This window comes from Lepus europaeus, chromosome 4 (assembly GCF_033115175.1).
Source record: "Lepus europaeus isolate LE1 chromosome 4, mLepTim1.pri, whole genome shotgun sequence".
NCBI classification, from domain to species: Eukaryota; Metazoa; Chordata; class Mammalia; order Lagomorpha; family Leporidae; genus Lepus; species Lepus europaeus.
In genome coordinates this window covers 120,440,129-120,455,801 of record NC_084830.1, presented here as the reverse complement: position 1 = coordinate 120,455,801, position 15,673 = coordinate 120,440,129, and the positions used below count along the sequence as shown (strand labels likewise).

Sequence of the window (15,673 nt, the reverse complement as noted above, 5' to 3'; positions counted from 1 at the left end):
TCATACTATTCTGTAATGGCTAGTTCACTAGTCCAAGTCTCCCATATCTCGATATTCCAGAGTCTAAAGAACTGTAGGTACTCAGCTAACGCTTGTTGAATGAATGGTGTGTTCTGAAGTCTCAGAGCTGTCATGTGAAGGGGCTGAGTGATGCACAAGCCGAGGTTTCACACACTGAGTCATCACAAACAGATGGTGCAGGCTATGGGGATTCCTGCAACACATAAGATCTGTAGGTTAGGGGGCCAGTGCTGTGGCGTAGCGGGTTAATGCCCTGGCCTGAAGCGCCAGCATCCCATATGGGCGCCAGTTTGAGACCCGGCTGCTCCACTTCCGATCCAGTTCTCTGCTATGGCCTGAGAGGGCAGGGCAAGATGGCCCAAGTCCTTGGGCCCCTGCACTCATGTGGGAGACCCGGAAGAAGCTTCTGGCTTGTGGCTTTGGATCAGCGCAACTCCGGCCGTTGCAGCCAATTGGGGAGTGAACCAACAGATGGAAGACCCATCTCTTTCTCTCTGTTTCTCCTCTCTCTGTGTAACTCTTTCAAATAAATAAATAAATCTTAAAAAAAAAAAAAAAAGATCTGTAGGTTAGAGTAATCAGAGAAACCTTCCTGGAAGGGGTATAGCTCAGGGACAAGTGGAATTCAGGATCACAGGTGAAAGGGAAGCAGTCATCCCAGGCAGGCCAAGGCGTCAAGTAGGGTTCTCCAGGGTGCACACTTCTTCCATGCCTGGGTAGCCCAGGGGACTCCGAGAGACTGCAGGCACCCCCAAGCTTTTCTAGATTACCCCCATCTGGTGTCCTTACATCTTACTCTCACTTACTGCTGGTAAACCTTTGTAAGCTATTTGAGAGAGAGAGAGAGAGAGAGAAAGAGAGAGAGAGAGAGAGATTGCTTCCATCCACTGGTTCATTCCCCTAAATGTCAGCAGCAGCTAGGGGTGGGCTAGCCCAAAGCCCACCCAAAGCTCCTGGCTCCACCTGTGTCTCCCCTTTGGGCCATAGGAACCCAGGCACTTGAGCTGTTTTGCTACTTCCCAGGCTGTGCATTAGCAGGAATGCTGAATTGGAAGTGGAGGTGGGACTTGAACCCAGGCACCCAGGTGGATGTGGGTGTCCCAAGCTCTGGCTTCAGCTACACCACGATGCGGCCCTGGCTGGTGAATGATGTCCCGCCAGGCTTTCCAGTGAGCTGACAAAATGCTCCATGGCTTTCCCCTGTGGAGGGCAGCCCAATATATTCCATTAGTGGATTTGTCTGTTTGGAAAATCTTTTAAAATAATAAATAGGTTATTTTCCAGTTTCTGTGAAGAAATACAATTCATTTAGGTCGCTGATGTTTTGCCAAGTGGAAAAAAAGCAAGAGAAAACATACCTCTGGCTTTTGTCTTTGTTTAAAAGATCAGGGGGAAATGGATAAGTGCAAACACGTTTGTGTGCATGTGGGAAGCACCTCGAGGGTTACCCACTGAATGGAACAGCAGGTGGCTCCGCAGGTGAGATGCAGTGAGACACGGGCTTTCCTCTTTCCTTTACACAGTCTTATGCTCCCTCTTCTTCAGCACCTTGTCAACTTTGCAGGTGAAAAGGATATTTGGTGGGATGACAGAAAGCTTTTAATATATTTGTGCTTTGTGCTTTCCAAATTTTCTACAATGACCATCTATTATTTTTATAGCTGGATGATATAAAACCCTTTCCGATATAAAGGTTGTTTAAAAGACAAGAAATAGATTCTCAAGATGGTGCAATTTGTGACGCTAAGGGACAGCATGTCCGGGAAAGGACTAAAGAGGTGCTGAACCCTGAGTCCCGAGAGATTCTGCACCCCGAGGAGCTGAGTGTCAACCAATCCAGACACAACTTGGCAAAACATCTTATGAGCCGAAAGAATGTTCCAGATTGCTTGGCTTTATAATCCCATCTTGGGGTCTCAGCTCAAGGAAATACTTAAACAACAAAACTTCCCAAAACCCCAAAACATAAACAAACTCTATACGCGTAGGAGGCTCACTGTGGCTTTATTTTTTAATGGAGTAGGTTGAGATCCACATGAAAGTCTAACAGCTAACATCTGGGCACGGCTAATGTTCCCCTCGGTGGACTATTATGCAGCCATTTCTAACAATAAATGGGACAGCCTCACAGACACGCAGGGCTGTGTTTATAAACAGATGCTGAGGGGAGAAAAGCAAACTGCACCACTGTGTTCACATGGGTTATGGTTATCCTGCATCTGTGAGGATGGGGGGGGGGGCACTGGGAGGAGGAGGAGGAAGAGAGTAGGAAAATGAAAAGCAGTTACTGTGTTAGGGCTGGGAGGTTATGGGGCCTTTCAAAATGAATTTAATAGATGTCAGAGAGCAGGCGTTTAGCCTAGTGGTTAAACAGCCAGTTAGGACCCTGCATCCCAAATCACAGAGCCTGCGTTCAATTCCTGGCTCCAGCTCCTGACTCCAGCTTCCTGTTAACGCAGACCCTGGGAGGCAGCGGTGCGGCCCAGGTAAACAAGTCACTGCTGTCCACAGGGGAGACCTGTTTTGAGTTCAGGTTCCAACTTGTGAGTTCAAGTTCCAGCTTCCAACTTTGCCCAGCACAGCCCTAGACAACTTTGCTGGCATTTGGGGAGTGAACCACCAGACAGGAACTCCCCTCTCTCTCTTTTTCTCTGTCTCTCAAATTGAAAAAAATAATAAAAATCAAAGATGTTGAAAGTTTTGATAGTTCTACGTGCAGTGGTTCTTGCGTTATACAAGTTACTTCACGTCATTGAACATGTGTCTGCTCCTTGGCCAAATGGAGGTAACACTAGGAAGTCGTTCAAGGAATGGTTTTGAAGGTTCCATGAGGTAATCCATCTGCGCTGGCAGAGTACCACTGCATAATAAGCACCCCATAAGCGATGGCCATGTTGCCATTGGTATTTCATCTCACTGTTATTATCAGTGAGGGGAAATCCTCGCACACTCCAGTGGGAGGGTAAACCACAGTCGCCCTTCTGAAAGGCAGCCAAGTAATAGATTTAACAGGGTTAAACACAAAATGCATGGTTCTAGGAATTCATCCTTAGCAAATAGTCTTCATACATAATCCAACACGTACACCAAGAGGTGTGAACAAGAATATCACAGTCATTCCTGACAGAAAAAGATTGGAAACAACCTAAACATCTAGCATTTGTTAAGTAATTATGGAACACAATTACGAGAAAATACTCTGGAGCTATTAAGAAGAATGTGGGGGCCGGTGCTGTGATGTAGAGGGTAAGGCCATCACCTGCAGTGCTGGCATCCCATATAGGCACTGGTTCAATTCCTGGCTGCTCCACTTCTGATCCAGCTCTCTGTTATGGCCTGAGAAAGCAGTAGAAGATAGCCCAAGTACTTGGGCCCCTGCACCGAAGTGGGAGACTGGGAAGAAGCTCCTGGCTCCTGGCTTTGGATTGGCTCAGTTCCGGCCATTGCAGCCATTTGAGGAGTGAACGAGTGGTTGGAAGACCTCCCTCTCTCCCTCCCTCTCTCTCTCTCTCCTAGCCTCTACATCTCTGTAACTCTGCCTTTCAAACAAATAAGTAAATCTTGGAGCCGTGGCGTAGTGGGTAAAGCTGCAACCTGCAGTGCTGACATCACATATGGGTGTCGGTTTGAGTCCCAGCTGCTCCACTTCCTATCCAGCTCTCTACTGTGGCCTGGAAAAGCAGTAGAAGACGGCCCAAGTCCTTCGGTTCCTGTACCCATGTGGGAGAGCAGAAAGAAGCTTCTGGTTCCTGGCTTCGGATCGGCAGAGCTCCGGCCATTGTGGCCAACTGGGGGAGTGAATCAGCAGATGGAAGACCCCTCCCCACCCTGTCTCTCCTTTTCTCTGTGTGTAACTCTTTCAAATAAATAAATAAATCTTTAATAAATAAATAAATCTTAAAAAGAATGTGATACACCTTTATGTAGTGATACAGACCTGTCCCTAGATCATGACATAAAATGGAGGTAACAGAACAGTGTAATCTCATTTGTATAAGACAGTAATATATGCAAGGAGAGAGATCAAACTGTTATCAAGGATCCCTTTGTCAGGATCGTCATTTGCTCTGAATTATTTGAAATTTCAATACATAACTCATCATCAGAAAAATGATGGTGTGTGTGTGTGTGTGTGTTAGACTAAAGGAAGACTCCTGGCTGGGGTAAAGCATCTCAAACTTAGAGACCGAAAATCAGTAAAATGTGGCAAAGTTGTTTTGCCATCAGTTAAGAAACCACTCAGTTGCTGGGAGTCAGCGACTGGATGAATTCTGCTTTGGACAGGAATGATGCCGCTCATGGAGAACAGAGCCCAGGAGAGGAGCTGGATGGGCTCCCTAATGAACGGTAAATAATAGTGAGGAGAGCCTTCACAGAGTGCGCTGCACTGTGCGTTGTCAGTGGGCTGCAGCCTTGCTTTCGGTTGCACTGCCTGCACTCTTTTTTCTATCTCTTTGTTCTCTGCCTTGTCCAACCTTCCTGCTTCTGTAGACATCCAAATCCTACAAGCCCTTCGACACCTGTCTCCAATGCCACCTCTTCCCAAAGGCGCATCAGCCCCCCCGCTGGACACCATTGCTCCTGCCCCATGCCCCACGTCACGTATCAGTGCTTCACTTGGGCACATCACGTCCTACTGATCCACTCAGCAGGTGGTGACTCGTCTGAGGACTACAGCGGAAGTGCTTTGGGGAAAGGTGTAGTCTCATTCACCTGCACCGGCCTCACACGCAGTAGTAGGCACTCAATGCACCACTGGTTGATGAGTGAGGGGTGGATGAGTGAGAGATGATGAGAGCTTGGGTAGAGGACAGGGCATGAATCAAGCGAGGGAAGGATGGGCCCAGGTGGATGACTCCTCGAACCTTTTGGCAATCTTGGCCCTGACCTTGCTGAGAATGGCGATGGGATGACAGCCAGCACTTGCCCAGGTGAATAACCTTCAGGTCCTGCCCACATTGTAAAACAGTGCTTCCTCTTTGGGGCAGGAGGGGGAAGTGGGGTGATTCAAGGGCTGAACCTCAGCTGCTGGGAGAGTTTATAAGCTGGGACACCAGACCCCACCACCAGATCCCACCAAGTCTTCCTCACCTACCTGCGCTCTAGCCTCCGGCTTTCCCAGCACCATGGCCTTCACCGGCAAGTTCGAGATGGAGAGTGAGAAGAACTATGACGAGTTCATGAAGCTCCTGGGTGAGTGAGCTCCTGCATGTGCCTTTCCTGGAGCAGGTTTGCCACAGCCAGCTCTAGGCCAGGAACCTTAACCCCTGCGATAGAACGGGACAGGACTTCATCCACTCATTCATTCACTTGTTGGTTTAGCAACTAGTCTGTGCTCGGCTCTGATGATAAGACCAATAAGACACTCGTTGACTTTAAAACACTTAGAGACTATTACTATCTCCACTTCACTGATGGAAAGCTTGAGGCCCAGCGAGGCTGAGTAACTAGTTCAAGGCTGCACACCTGGTAATTGGCAGAGTGGCAATTGACTAGCGAAGTAGAGACTTTGTTCATTCAAGCTATCATTGGCTAAATGCCTGCTATAGACAAGGTGGATCCTAGTATTGCTGATGGGGCACCTCAGTGTGACCTGTCTGTGGCAATGGTCATCAGCACTCAGGGCCCTGTGGTGAGTGGTGTCACCAATCCTGGCTAGGGAGAGGTGATTGAGGGGTTAGTACAGAGACTAGGTTTGACAAGCCGCTCCTTCACTCATTCAACAAACATAGGCCCGGCTGTGCTAGACATTGTCTGTCAGCAGAGGGCCCAGGGGCTTCACCCTTCTCTCACAGCTTGACTTGTAACACTGCTCTATGGCAAGGAACCCATGAGACCGTGGGTTTGGCAATCTGTGTTCACTCTCTAAGTCACAGGCAGTGCAATTATCAAGATTCGGAGGTCAGCCCCTACCTCTCTTGGTGGCCACATTTTGCCAGCTTGCGGGGCCAGAGCAGCCCTGAGAGCAGGGCCCTTGAGCCCAGGGGCCCCGGAAAGGTGAGAACACCTCCAAGTCAGTTCTCTGAAACGGCCCTGATGGAGCTGGGACTTGCTTCCCTGCAGCAGGCTAGCATTGTGGAAGGGAAGTGAGTCCACCTCACTCCTAGACCCGACTCTGCCACTAACCCTCTCTGCCCAGTCTGGGCCTTCCTTTCTTTGTCTGTAAAACAGAAGCCTTAGATGGCACATCTGGAAGGTCCCTGTCATTCTGGAATGCTGCGAGCTTGACAAATTTCTGTTTGATTTATATCACGATCAGACAGCTATTACTGACAAGCACTAAGTAGGTGTCAGGAGCATTACCAGACATGGTAACACTGAATCTGTTCCTTGCAAACAGACTTCTGAGATGGCCTGGTTATCCCCATTTAGTAGATGAACGACTGAAGCTCAAGGAGACAGTGACTTGCCAAAGTCACAGGGCTCACGGCAGAGCTGGGGTTGAAGGGCAGGTACATTCTGTCTCGGGCACTGTGCTCTTAACCCGAGAGCTAGGCTGCCACAGGGAGGGAGGCTGTTTCCCCGATCACAGGGCTCTAACCAGCTCTATCCCCGGGCCCAGGGCTTCCCAGCGATGTGGTGGAAAAGAGCCGAAACATTAAGATCGTCACGGAGATAAAGCAGGACGGGCAGGACTTCACCTGGTCCCATCACTACTCCGGGGGACAAATCATGACCAACAAGTTCACCATTGGCAAGGAGAGTGAAATACAGACCTTTGGGGGCAAGAAGTTCAAGGTGAGACGCTGCCTACCCCACTTCCCTAAACCTCTGGCCAACTTCTTGGCCTTGGCCACAGCTCTCTGCTCCCCAGGCCGAGGTTTCTCTACTTCAGCCTCCAGCACTAAGAGCTTGAGTTACCCAACAGTTTAATGCTCCTGGTTTTTAAATGCTACTGCAGTGAAAACAAACATAGCTCACATTTACTGAGCATTTAATACAGACACTTGCTAAATACTTTATGCATTGTAATGAAGTTAAAGAAGTAGCCACAAGCACTGTCCCCATCTTACAGATGGGGTGCCCAGCCATGGGATGAAATTGCTTGTCCTAAGTCCCACAGCAGGGGGCAAGGCCTTTGCAGCCAGGCAATCTGGCTCCAGGGAGCATAACTGCTTTCTCATGCTGCCTCCCAGCAGTGGCATAAAGACATAAAGAACCCAAGCCCTTTTGTCAGGCTCAGCTGGATCTGTAAGCATGGCGGACCTGGGGCAAATCATTTCACTCCCCTGAAGTGGAATGGGATCTCTGGTATGCAAAATGGGACTAGGCACAGGTCCACACTCCAAGAGCCACGGTGAAGCGTCACCAAGATAATGCACGGGTGTACCTAGCATGTTACCTGTCACAAACCGAGTGCTGGCGAGGAAAGGGTTAGTCATTGCTTTTGTCTAGAGGTGAAGAAGCTAGGCTCAAGGAGGCTGAGGATGTGGCTGAAGCCCTGCAAGCAGAAGCCACAGGCCAGGGATTGGAAGCGCAGCTGTTTGCTGCTGGTGGTTGTGCTCACGCCAGAGCCCATAGCCCCTGCTGTGGGACACAGGGCAGCCCGGCCCCTGCTGTGTGCAGCCGGCAGGAGCTCTAGAGGCCTGGAGGTCCGCGCTAGCCCTTCTGCGTGCTGTGCAGATCTGCTCTTGCCCCACGCACCCGCCTTTCTGATTTGCCGAGGGCAGACTTGTCCACACCTTCACATCCAGGCAGCCTGGTTCCAGAAGACGTACTCATTATTGTCACACTGCCTCCCAGTGGGACTCAGAGAGGAGTGCCCAGGCCTTGTTTACAGACAACCTTGGGTAACAGAGAAGTAGCAAGTGGCTGGATTACTCCATGTTTCATTATTGTGATGAAATACCTGATACAGGTTTCTAAGTAAGGAAGGAAGGGGGTTTATTTTGGCTCACAGTTTTGGAGGTTCACAGCCCAAGACTGTGCAGGCCTAGGTGGCTTGGCCTCTGGCAAAGGCTTTCCTGTTGGCAAATTCCCAAGGTGGCAGAGTGTCACATGGCAAGAGGGACCATTTGGCTTCATCCTAACAGCCCAGTCCAATCAATCACCTCCCAAAGGCCCCACCTGGAACACCATAATTGGATTAAGATTCACCCCCACTTAGTACCATTAACACAAGACTTGAGGGACCAAGCCTTTAACACATGGGCCTTTGGGGGAATACGTGATACCCACACCAATGTCCAAACCACACAGAGGCTGGCTGTCCTCCTCTCACCCAGGCTGGTCCCTTTTCCCTATTTTGGATCCCCTCTGCAGACCCCAACCATGGCCATGAGAACATCTGGTTCCTCAGGCTGTGAAGGTGAAGAACAAGTAGACCTGACATAGTCTGCACTTGGCTTTAAAAAAATTTCCATCTTTCTTGGAAGGCTTTTCTGGGCCAGCATATATTGATTTGCCTTGTTCTTTTTAAAGTCTGAATGGTATCTCAGAATATGGAAAGACTAGAACTTATTTGATCACTCTCACATTGAGATAGTTAGGTTATCTAATGTGGATAATCTACACTGGATATTTAAGGTGTTCACCAACAGTGAGTGAGCGAGGGAGACAATCTCCCATCTGTTGGTTCACTTCCCAGATGTCCACAATGGCCCTGGCTGGGTCAGGTCAAAGCCAGGAATCAGGAACTCAATCTGGTTGTCCCAAATGGATGGCAGGGACCCAGCTGCTTGAGCCATCACCTGCTGCCTCCCAGGATGTGTGTTCACAGGGAGCTGGAATCGGGAGTAGAGCCTGAGATGGAAGCCAGGCGCTCGGATACAGGATGCTGGAGGCTCAAGCAGCACCTGCATGTGGACCATCATGCCAAATGCCCACCCCTCCTTCTATTTTAGAGATGAATAAACTGAGGCAGAGAGAGGGCAAGGGACTTGCTCAACGTTATCTCTGTCTTTGGAAACATGTGGATGGTGCATTGGTTGGCAAATTCCCAGAGGGCATCGCTGGCCACACTGCGAGGGCTCTGCTGGCTCAGGCTTAGTGTTGCGCTTCCCTTCCAGGCCGTCGTGAACATGGAAGGCGGCAAGGTGGTGGCGAACTTTCCCAACTATCAGCACACCTCGGAGATCAAGGGTGACAAGCTGGTGGAGGTGAGTCTTCTGCTGGTCCTGCGTGCTCCTGGCCTTTCTGGCCCCAGAACTGAGAAATAAATGCTTGGTTCTGTCCCCAGCCATGGCCCCTTGGTGGGGGGTAGCCAGCTTTCTGGGCATTTCTTGGGTATTGTGCTCTGTGCACAGCACTGGGAGCACATGGGATTATTGAATCTCACAGCAACCCTGTTAGGTGGGGATTTTTCATGTCCATTGTACAGGTCAGGAGACTGAGGCCTAGGGAAACCAAGTCATTAGTGATAGGGCACACGGCTTTGACAAGCTGGGATTGGACCCTAGTACTGGCACAAGTCAGGAAGCCGGTGGGGCCCTTCCAAGAACGTAAATGATCCGGGTGGGTCCCCCAGGGCAGCCACCATGCCTCCCCATTTCCACGGGTACTTCAGGCCCTTTTCACTAGATCTGATTTTCAAAACAGGATGGAAATTTCCATGTATGTGTGAATTCTCCACCCTATTGGCAGCTCAGTTTAAAGCATTTCAAACCCTGGCAGGTCCAACACATCCACCCACACCCACACCCACACATACAGCCCGATCCCTCCCACACCCAGCACTCTGCAGAGGCTGGAGGTGCTGCCCAAGAGGACTTCCATCTCACTTCCGCCTCTTCTTCCTGGAGCTCCAGAATTTTCCCCAGGTGGAAGACATAGATGTGAGACTCAAAGGGAGGAGAAGGCTTCACCACCCTTCATTTCCCCACTCTGAGGCTACAGCCTGGGCCAGAGAGAGCCCTCCCTCCTCCCCCAGGTTCTCAGGAGGGGGTGAGGGGGAGGCAGGGTTTGCACCTGCTCACCTCCTCTTTTTGATCTCCCTCTCTCCCCCTTTCATTTCCTTGTTCCCCTCATACCAAGCCCCACCTGGGGAAGGAGCCCATGGCCTGTCAGTCACTTTGGGCTGCTGCGACAGGAATGCCATAGGCTGCTTCAGACAACAGCCACTTACTTTTCCCAGTTCTGGAGGCTGGGAAGGCCAAGAGCAGGGTGCAGGCCGGCTGGCGTTTGGTGAGGGCCCTCTTCCTGGTTTCTGTGCATGGTAGAGACAAGTGCACCATCCCTGTGACCTAATGACCTCCTACAAGTCCCACCTCCAGACACCATCGCACAGGGGTTATGGTTTCAACATACGAGTTTGCGGAGGAAGGCAGATAGATACACAGTCCTAACATGGCACAAGAGGCACAGCGTCTTCCTGCCATTCCCACTGTACAGAGAAGACTTACAGAGCTCAGAGACAGCACGTGACTTGCCCAAGGCCACAGAGCTTTGTGTGGGGGAGGCAGATCCCCACAGCCGACTTCTAGACTAGGCTCTCTGCCTGATCTTTCCAGGCCAGTGGGTTTTATTCCTCCTTTCTCTGGAAATATAATTTTAAAATAAGTAGATAGTGTTGAAAAAATAGGGCAAGTCAACAACAGGGCTAATCCTTTTCCTGGTGAGAAGTGACCTCTGGGAGGCCCTGGGGAAAGCTCTGGACACAGTTGTACATGAAACATCAGTCTCCAGGTCCTGCCTCCCGGAAGTGGAGCCTCCCAGCTTGGCAGGTGTGCAGAGAGAACACAGGGTAGGGGGGAAGTGGAAGCAGGTTTGTGCCCCACAGTTCTCAAACTGAACAAGCCTCTTTGTCGACTCTTAGAGGCCCCAGACGTGCAGGCTGTATGCTGTTGGCAGTGCCTGGAGTTCAGTGTCCTTTCACACACACACACAGGCACACACATGTGCACACATGTACACAGGCATGCAGACACACAAACAATGGCACCGGGAAGAGGCACTGAGAGCAGCAGTCCTGGTTACAAATCCCCCACCTCTAACAGTTCACACTCAGCGGGAGCACCTGCCTCATTCTGCACTGAAGAGAGGGCCCCCTGGGAGCAGCCTCCTCCCTCTCCAGCTACCAGCAGCCCCTGCCACACTTGCATGGCCCCTCCTCTCCCACAACCCTGCCTCCTCCCTGCACTCCCCTCCCCCTCCACTCCATCTTCCTTCTGTCCCACATGCAAATCCCGTCACTTCTCCCCACTGCCCTCGGTTTGGGATCAGGTCCACACTCTGGTCTGAGTGCTGGGCTCTATACTGCTCCTCCCTCCCTTCCCGTGCCCACGTGGTTCCTTTGTAATCTGAGTTCCCCTTTCTCCTGTTTGCTTTTCCAAATCCAACACGCCCTTCAGGGCTCTGTCCAATGGCCAATTCCCTCTCTCTTCCCAGGCTAGAGAGGTTCTCAGCCTCCTCCAGGCCCTCCCTTTTACCTGCCCCCGGCCTGTGGGAGGCCTGCTCTCCTGTGCTGTGTCAGAACAGATGACACAAGTGCACCCAAGGACAGCGTGTCCCTGGGCAAGGAGCCCAGAGCACAGCTGCCCTCCTCTCCCACTAAGCCCTGAGCCTCTGTGTGGCAGGTGCCCAAAACACCGCAATGCAGTGGTTCAGCATGGCCTCTCAGCCTTAGCCTTCTCTGCACACAAAGGACAACCTCACAGGGGTGCTGCGAGGACTCAGTGGGATAATGCGAGGGAAGTGCCTGGCATGCACACATTGCAAGGAGCAGAAGGAAGTTTAGCATACCCAGAGCTGTCACCCCTGACAGCTGTTTAGCATGTTCACCACACTGAGTCTGCACTGGGGAAACTGAGGCCCACAGTAGGACCCATCTCCCTGCATCCGGTAGTGGAGGCCAGCCTTCCTTCGCCTGGCTCCTGTGGTTAGGCTCGGAGCCCCTGCCAGGCGGTGGGGCATGGTCTGCCTACTGCTGCCATCACAGAACAGCCCAACAGGCTATGTGATAACTAAGTTTATTTCTTGCCCTTGCTTCTGGAGGCTGGAAAGTCCAAGAGCACACTGCTGAGGGAAGGCCTTTGCCCTGCTTCGTAAGGTGGCTTAAGGTGGATGAAGGCCTTGGGGGAGGGGGGAGAGAGCAAGAGCAAGGGAGGGGGCAGAAGTCGCTTTTATAACCAGTCCCCTCCCGGGGTAACAGCATCAGTCCACTGGGCTCATCACCCAGCATGAGGCCCCAGCTCCCAACAATGCCGGCGGGGAATGATGTTTCTGACACCTGAACGGCTCCCTCTGTTCTGGCTGCTTCTTCCAGGTCTCCAGCATTGGAGGAGTGACCTACGAGCGCGTGAGCAAGAGGCTGGCCTGAGCAGCGAGGCCAGGCTCGGAAGCAGGCACAGCCCCACCAATAAAGCTGATCTAAGAACAGACACTGATCGCTCCAGAACCTCTTTTTGTTTTGGGGCCTCTTGGGGCAGCCTCTGGGCTGGGTGAGGGCGGACTGTCCCAAAGATGGCCACACAGGACAAACATGGTCCTACCAGACAGAACATGAGTGTGGGCGAGGCCAAGCTGGAGCAGGGCAAGCGGAGTGGTGCCCTTCCAAGGATCCCTTTGTCCCCGCCACCTCCACTCTGCAGGTGGAGGCACTGCATTGTGGGAGGGGTAGCACACGGAGTCTCACCTGGGCTGCAGGTGTATCTGGACTGCACCTTCCGGAAAAGCCCTGGCTGCTGGGCTCTGAGGCGGGACAGGCACCGGGATGGATGCACCAGGGCTCGCCCAGGGGTGTTTCAGCTTGGCCATGCTCTGCTACTATTTCCTGTGGAGTTCTCCCCTTGGGTTTCAGTTTACCCACTGCTACAAAAGGGGCCTGAGAGGACTGATGAGAGCCGAGGGGGAGAGATAGAATGGCATGAGAAACGGGAAATGCAGGTGACAGGGGGCACAAGGAGGACTGGGATGTCTTGGGCTTGGACGGGGTCCCTGAGAAGAGCTGTTAAGGGTCTGCAGTGGGCTGGGAAATGCGGTCAGCAGGGTCACCTGTTCCCTTGGTAGTGACCTGGAGCCCAGGGCTAAGGATTCCTAGGCAGCCTCCAGGTTAGCAGATGGCCTGTGACTGACAGGACACTGTGTGCTCAAGGCATGGCAGTGGAGGTTGCCCACTTGTTCCCTGGCTAGACAATGCCCAGTGCAGAGCAGGGACAGGGAGGGCCTGCTTTCATTCCCTTCTCTACTTGGGAGTGCTGCCGCATCTAGGCATCACCCTGACTTCTTGTCACCCAGGATTTCCTTTTCTTCTTTTAGAAAGATTTATTAGGCTGGCGCCGTGGCTTAACAGGCTAATCCTCCGCCTTGCGGGCCGGCACACCGGGTTCTAGCCCCGGTTGGGGCGCCAGATTCTATCCCGGTTGCCCCTCTTCCAGGCCAGCTCTCTGCTATGGCCCGGGAAGGCAGTGGAGGATGGCCCAAGTGCTTGGGCCCTGCACCTGCATGGGAGACTGGGAGAAGCACCTGGCTCCTGGCTTCGGATCAGCGAGATGCGCCGTCCGCAGCGGCCATTGGAGGGTGAACCAACGGCAAAAAGGAAGACCTTTCTCTCTGTCTCTCTCTCTCTCACTATCCACTCTGCCTATCAAAAAAAAAATTTATTGATTTATTTGAAGGAGAGGGTCACATACATACATTTATCTGCTGGTTCACTCCTCAAATGGTCACAATGACCAATGCTAGGCCAGGCTGAGGCCAGGAACCTGGAGCTCCATCCAGGTCTCCCACATAGGTGCAGGGGCTTAAGAACCGGGCCATGCTCTGCTGCTTTCCCAGGCGCATTAGCGGGAGCCGGACAGGAAGTGGAACAGCCAGGACTCAAACTGGTGCTCTTATGGGATGTCAACATTGCAGGTGGCAGCTTAACTACCTGTGCCACAATGCAGGCTCCTCACCCCAGATTTTTTCTGTATGACAATTCATTACAGCATTTTTTTTTTTTAAAGATTTATTTACTTATTTGAAAGAGTTACACACAGAGAGAGAGAAGAGCCAGAGAGAGAGAAAGAGAGGTCTTCCATCCGATGCTTCACTCCTCAGTTGGTTGCAACAGCTGGAGCTGAGCTGATCCGAAGCCAGGAGCCAGGAGCTTCTTCTGGGTCTCCCACGCGGATGCAGGGGTCCAAGGACTTGGGCCATCTTCTACTGCTTTCTCAGGCCATAGCAGAGAGCTGGATTGGAAGTGGGGCAGCCGAGTCTTGAACTGGCGCCCATATGGGATGCCAGCGCTTCAGGCCAGGGCATTAAGCCACCACGCCACAGCACCAGCCCCTCATTACGGTGTTAACTTTGTCACTTTTGCATGTGGAAATTTAATGTCTCTTGCCATTGTCAAGTGAAACTATTAAAAAAGTTGAAGCTGAGGGTGGGTATTTGGATAGCGATTAAGACACAGGTGGAGACTGGCGTCCCATATTGGAGTACTTGGGATCCAAACCTGCCTCCCACTTCTGGCTAATGCAGACCCTGGAAAGCAGCAGCTGATGGCCCAGGGCTGCCATCCTAATAGGAGACCTGGACTGATTTCTCTGCCTCCAGTTTCTGCCCTGGCCCAGCCCTGGCTGTTGCAGATATCTGAAGCATGAACAAGTAGATGGGAGTGCACTGTCTCTAAAATAAATACAGAAATAACTAAGTCTTTAGAAGCCACTACTGTGGTTTAAAACAAAATGCCCACACTGGACGATGTTGACTTCTAGCTGGATTCTGTTGTGTCCAAAGCCCTGAATCGACAGCCATTCCTTGTGCAAGAGGCTGCGAGTGGTACAGATATGGCAGCATCAAACGGGAAAGCTTCTCCTTCATTGCGCAAAGTTCCCGGAATCCTGACAAGAGAATATACTCACTGTCAGAGCTGAATTATTGGGGCCGGTGCTGTGGCGTAACGGGTAAAGCTGCTGCCTGCAGTGCAAGCATCCAATATGGGCACCAGTTCGAGTCCTGGCCACTCCACTTTCAATCCAGCTCTCTGCTATGGCCAGGAAAGCAGTAGAAGATGGCCCAAGAACTTGGGCCCCTACACTCGTGTGGGAAACTTGGAAGAAGCTCCTGGCTTCGAATCAGCCCAGATCCGGCCGTTGCAGCCATTTGAGGAGTGAACAAGTTGATGGAAAATTTCACTTTCTCCGTAACTCTGCTTTTCAAATAAACAAATAAATATTAAAAAAAAAAAAAAAAGAGTTGAATCATCCAAGGCAGGCGAGTAGTGTTTAAAACTATCTTGGATGGGGGCCAGCGCCGTAGCTCACTTGGTTAATCCTCTGCCTGCAGCACTGGCATCCCAATATGGGCACCGGATTCTGTCCTGGTTGCTCCTCTTCCAGTCCAGCTCTCTGCTGTGGCCTGAGAAGGCAGTGGAAGATGGCCCAAGTGTTTGGGCCCCTGCGTCTATGTGGGGAACCAGGAAGAAGCACCTGGCTCGTGGCTTCGGATCAGTGCAGCGCCCCGGCCGTAGCAGCCATCTCGGGGGTGAACCAACAGAAGGAAGATCTTTAACTCTGCTTAATTAAAAAAAAAAAAAAAAAAACAAACTATCTTGGATGTTCAAGTCCTACATAGAAAGTCTAGGAACTCAGGTGTGCCTTGCACAGGGTCTGGAACACAGCAGGTACTGAATAACTGCTAGGTGACCTAAGGCTCTTCCAGCCCTATGCAACCAGCCTTTCATGGGAGCCGGTCGCACCTGGACAGAGGTCAGGCCTGGCTCACTGGCAGC

The 15,673-nt window shown here is 51.6% G+C and overlaps 1 protein-coding gene across 1 annotated transcript; it reads left to right on the top strand.

Moving 5' to 3' along the window:
• The first annotated feature begins 5,144 nt into the window (after positions 1-5,144).
• FABP6 (fatty acid binding protein 6) lies at positions 5,145-12,277 on the top strand. Its single transcript, XM_062189684.1, has 4 exons — positions 5,145-5,214; positions 6,584-6,759; positions 9,030-9,119; positions 12,224-12,277. The coding sequence occupies exons 1-4, from the start codon at positions 5,148-5,150 to the stop codon at positions 12,275-12,277; spliced, it is 387 nt and encodes a 128-aa protein (XP_062045668.1). The 5' UTR covers positions 5,145-5,147.
• The last annotated feature ends 3,396 nt before the right edge of the window (positions 12,278-15,673 follow it).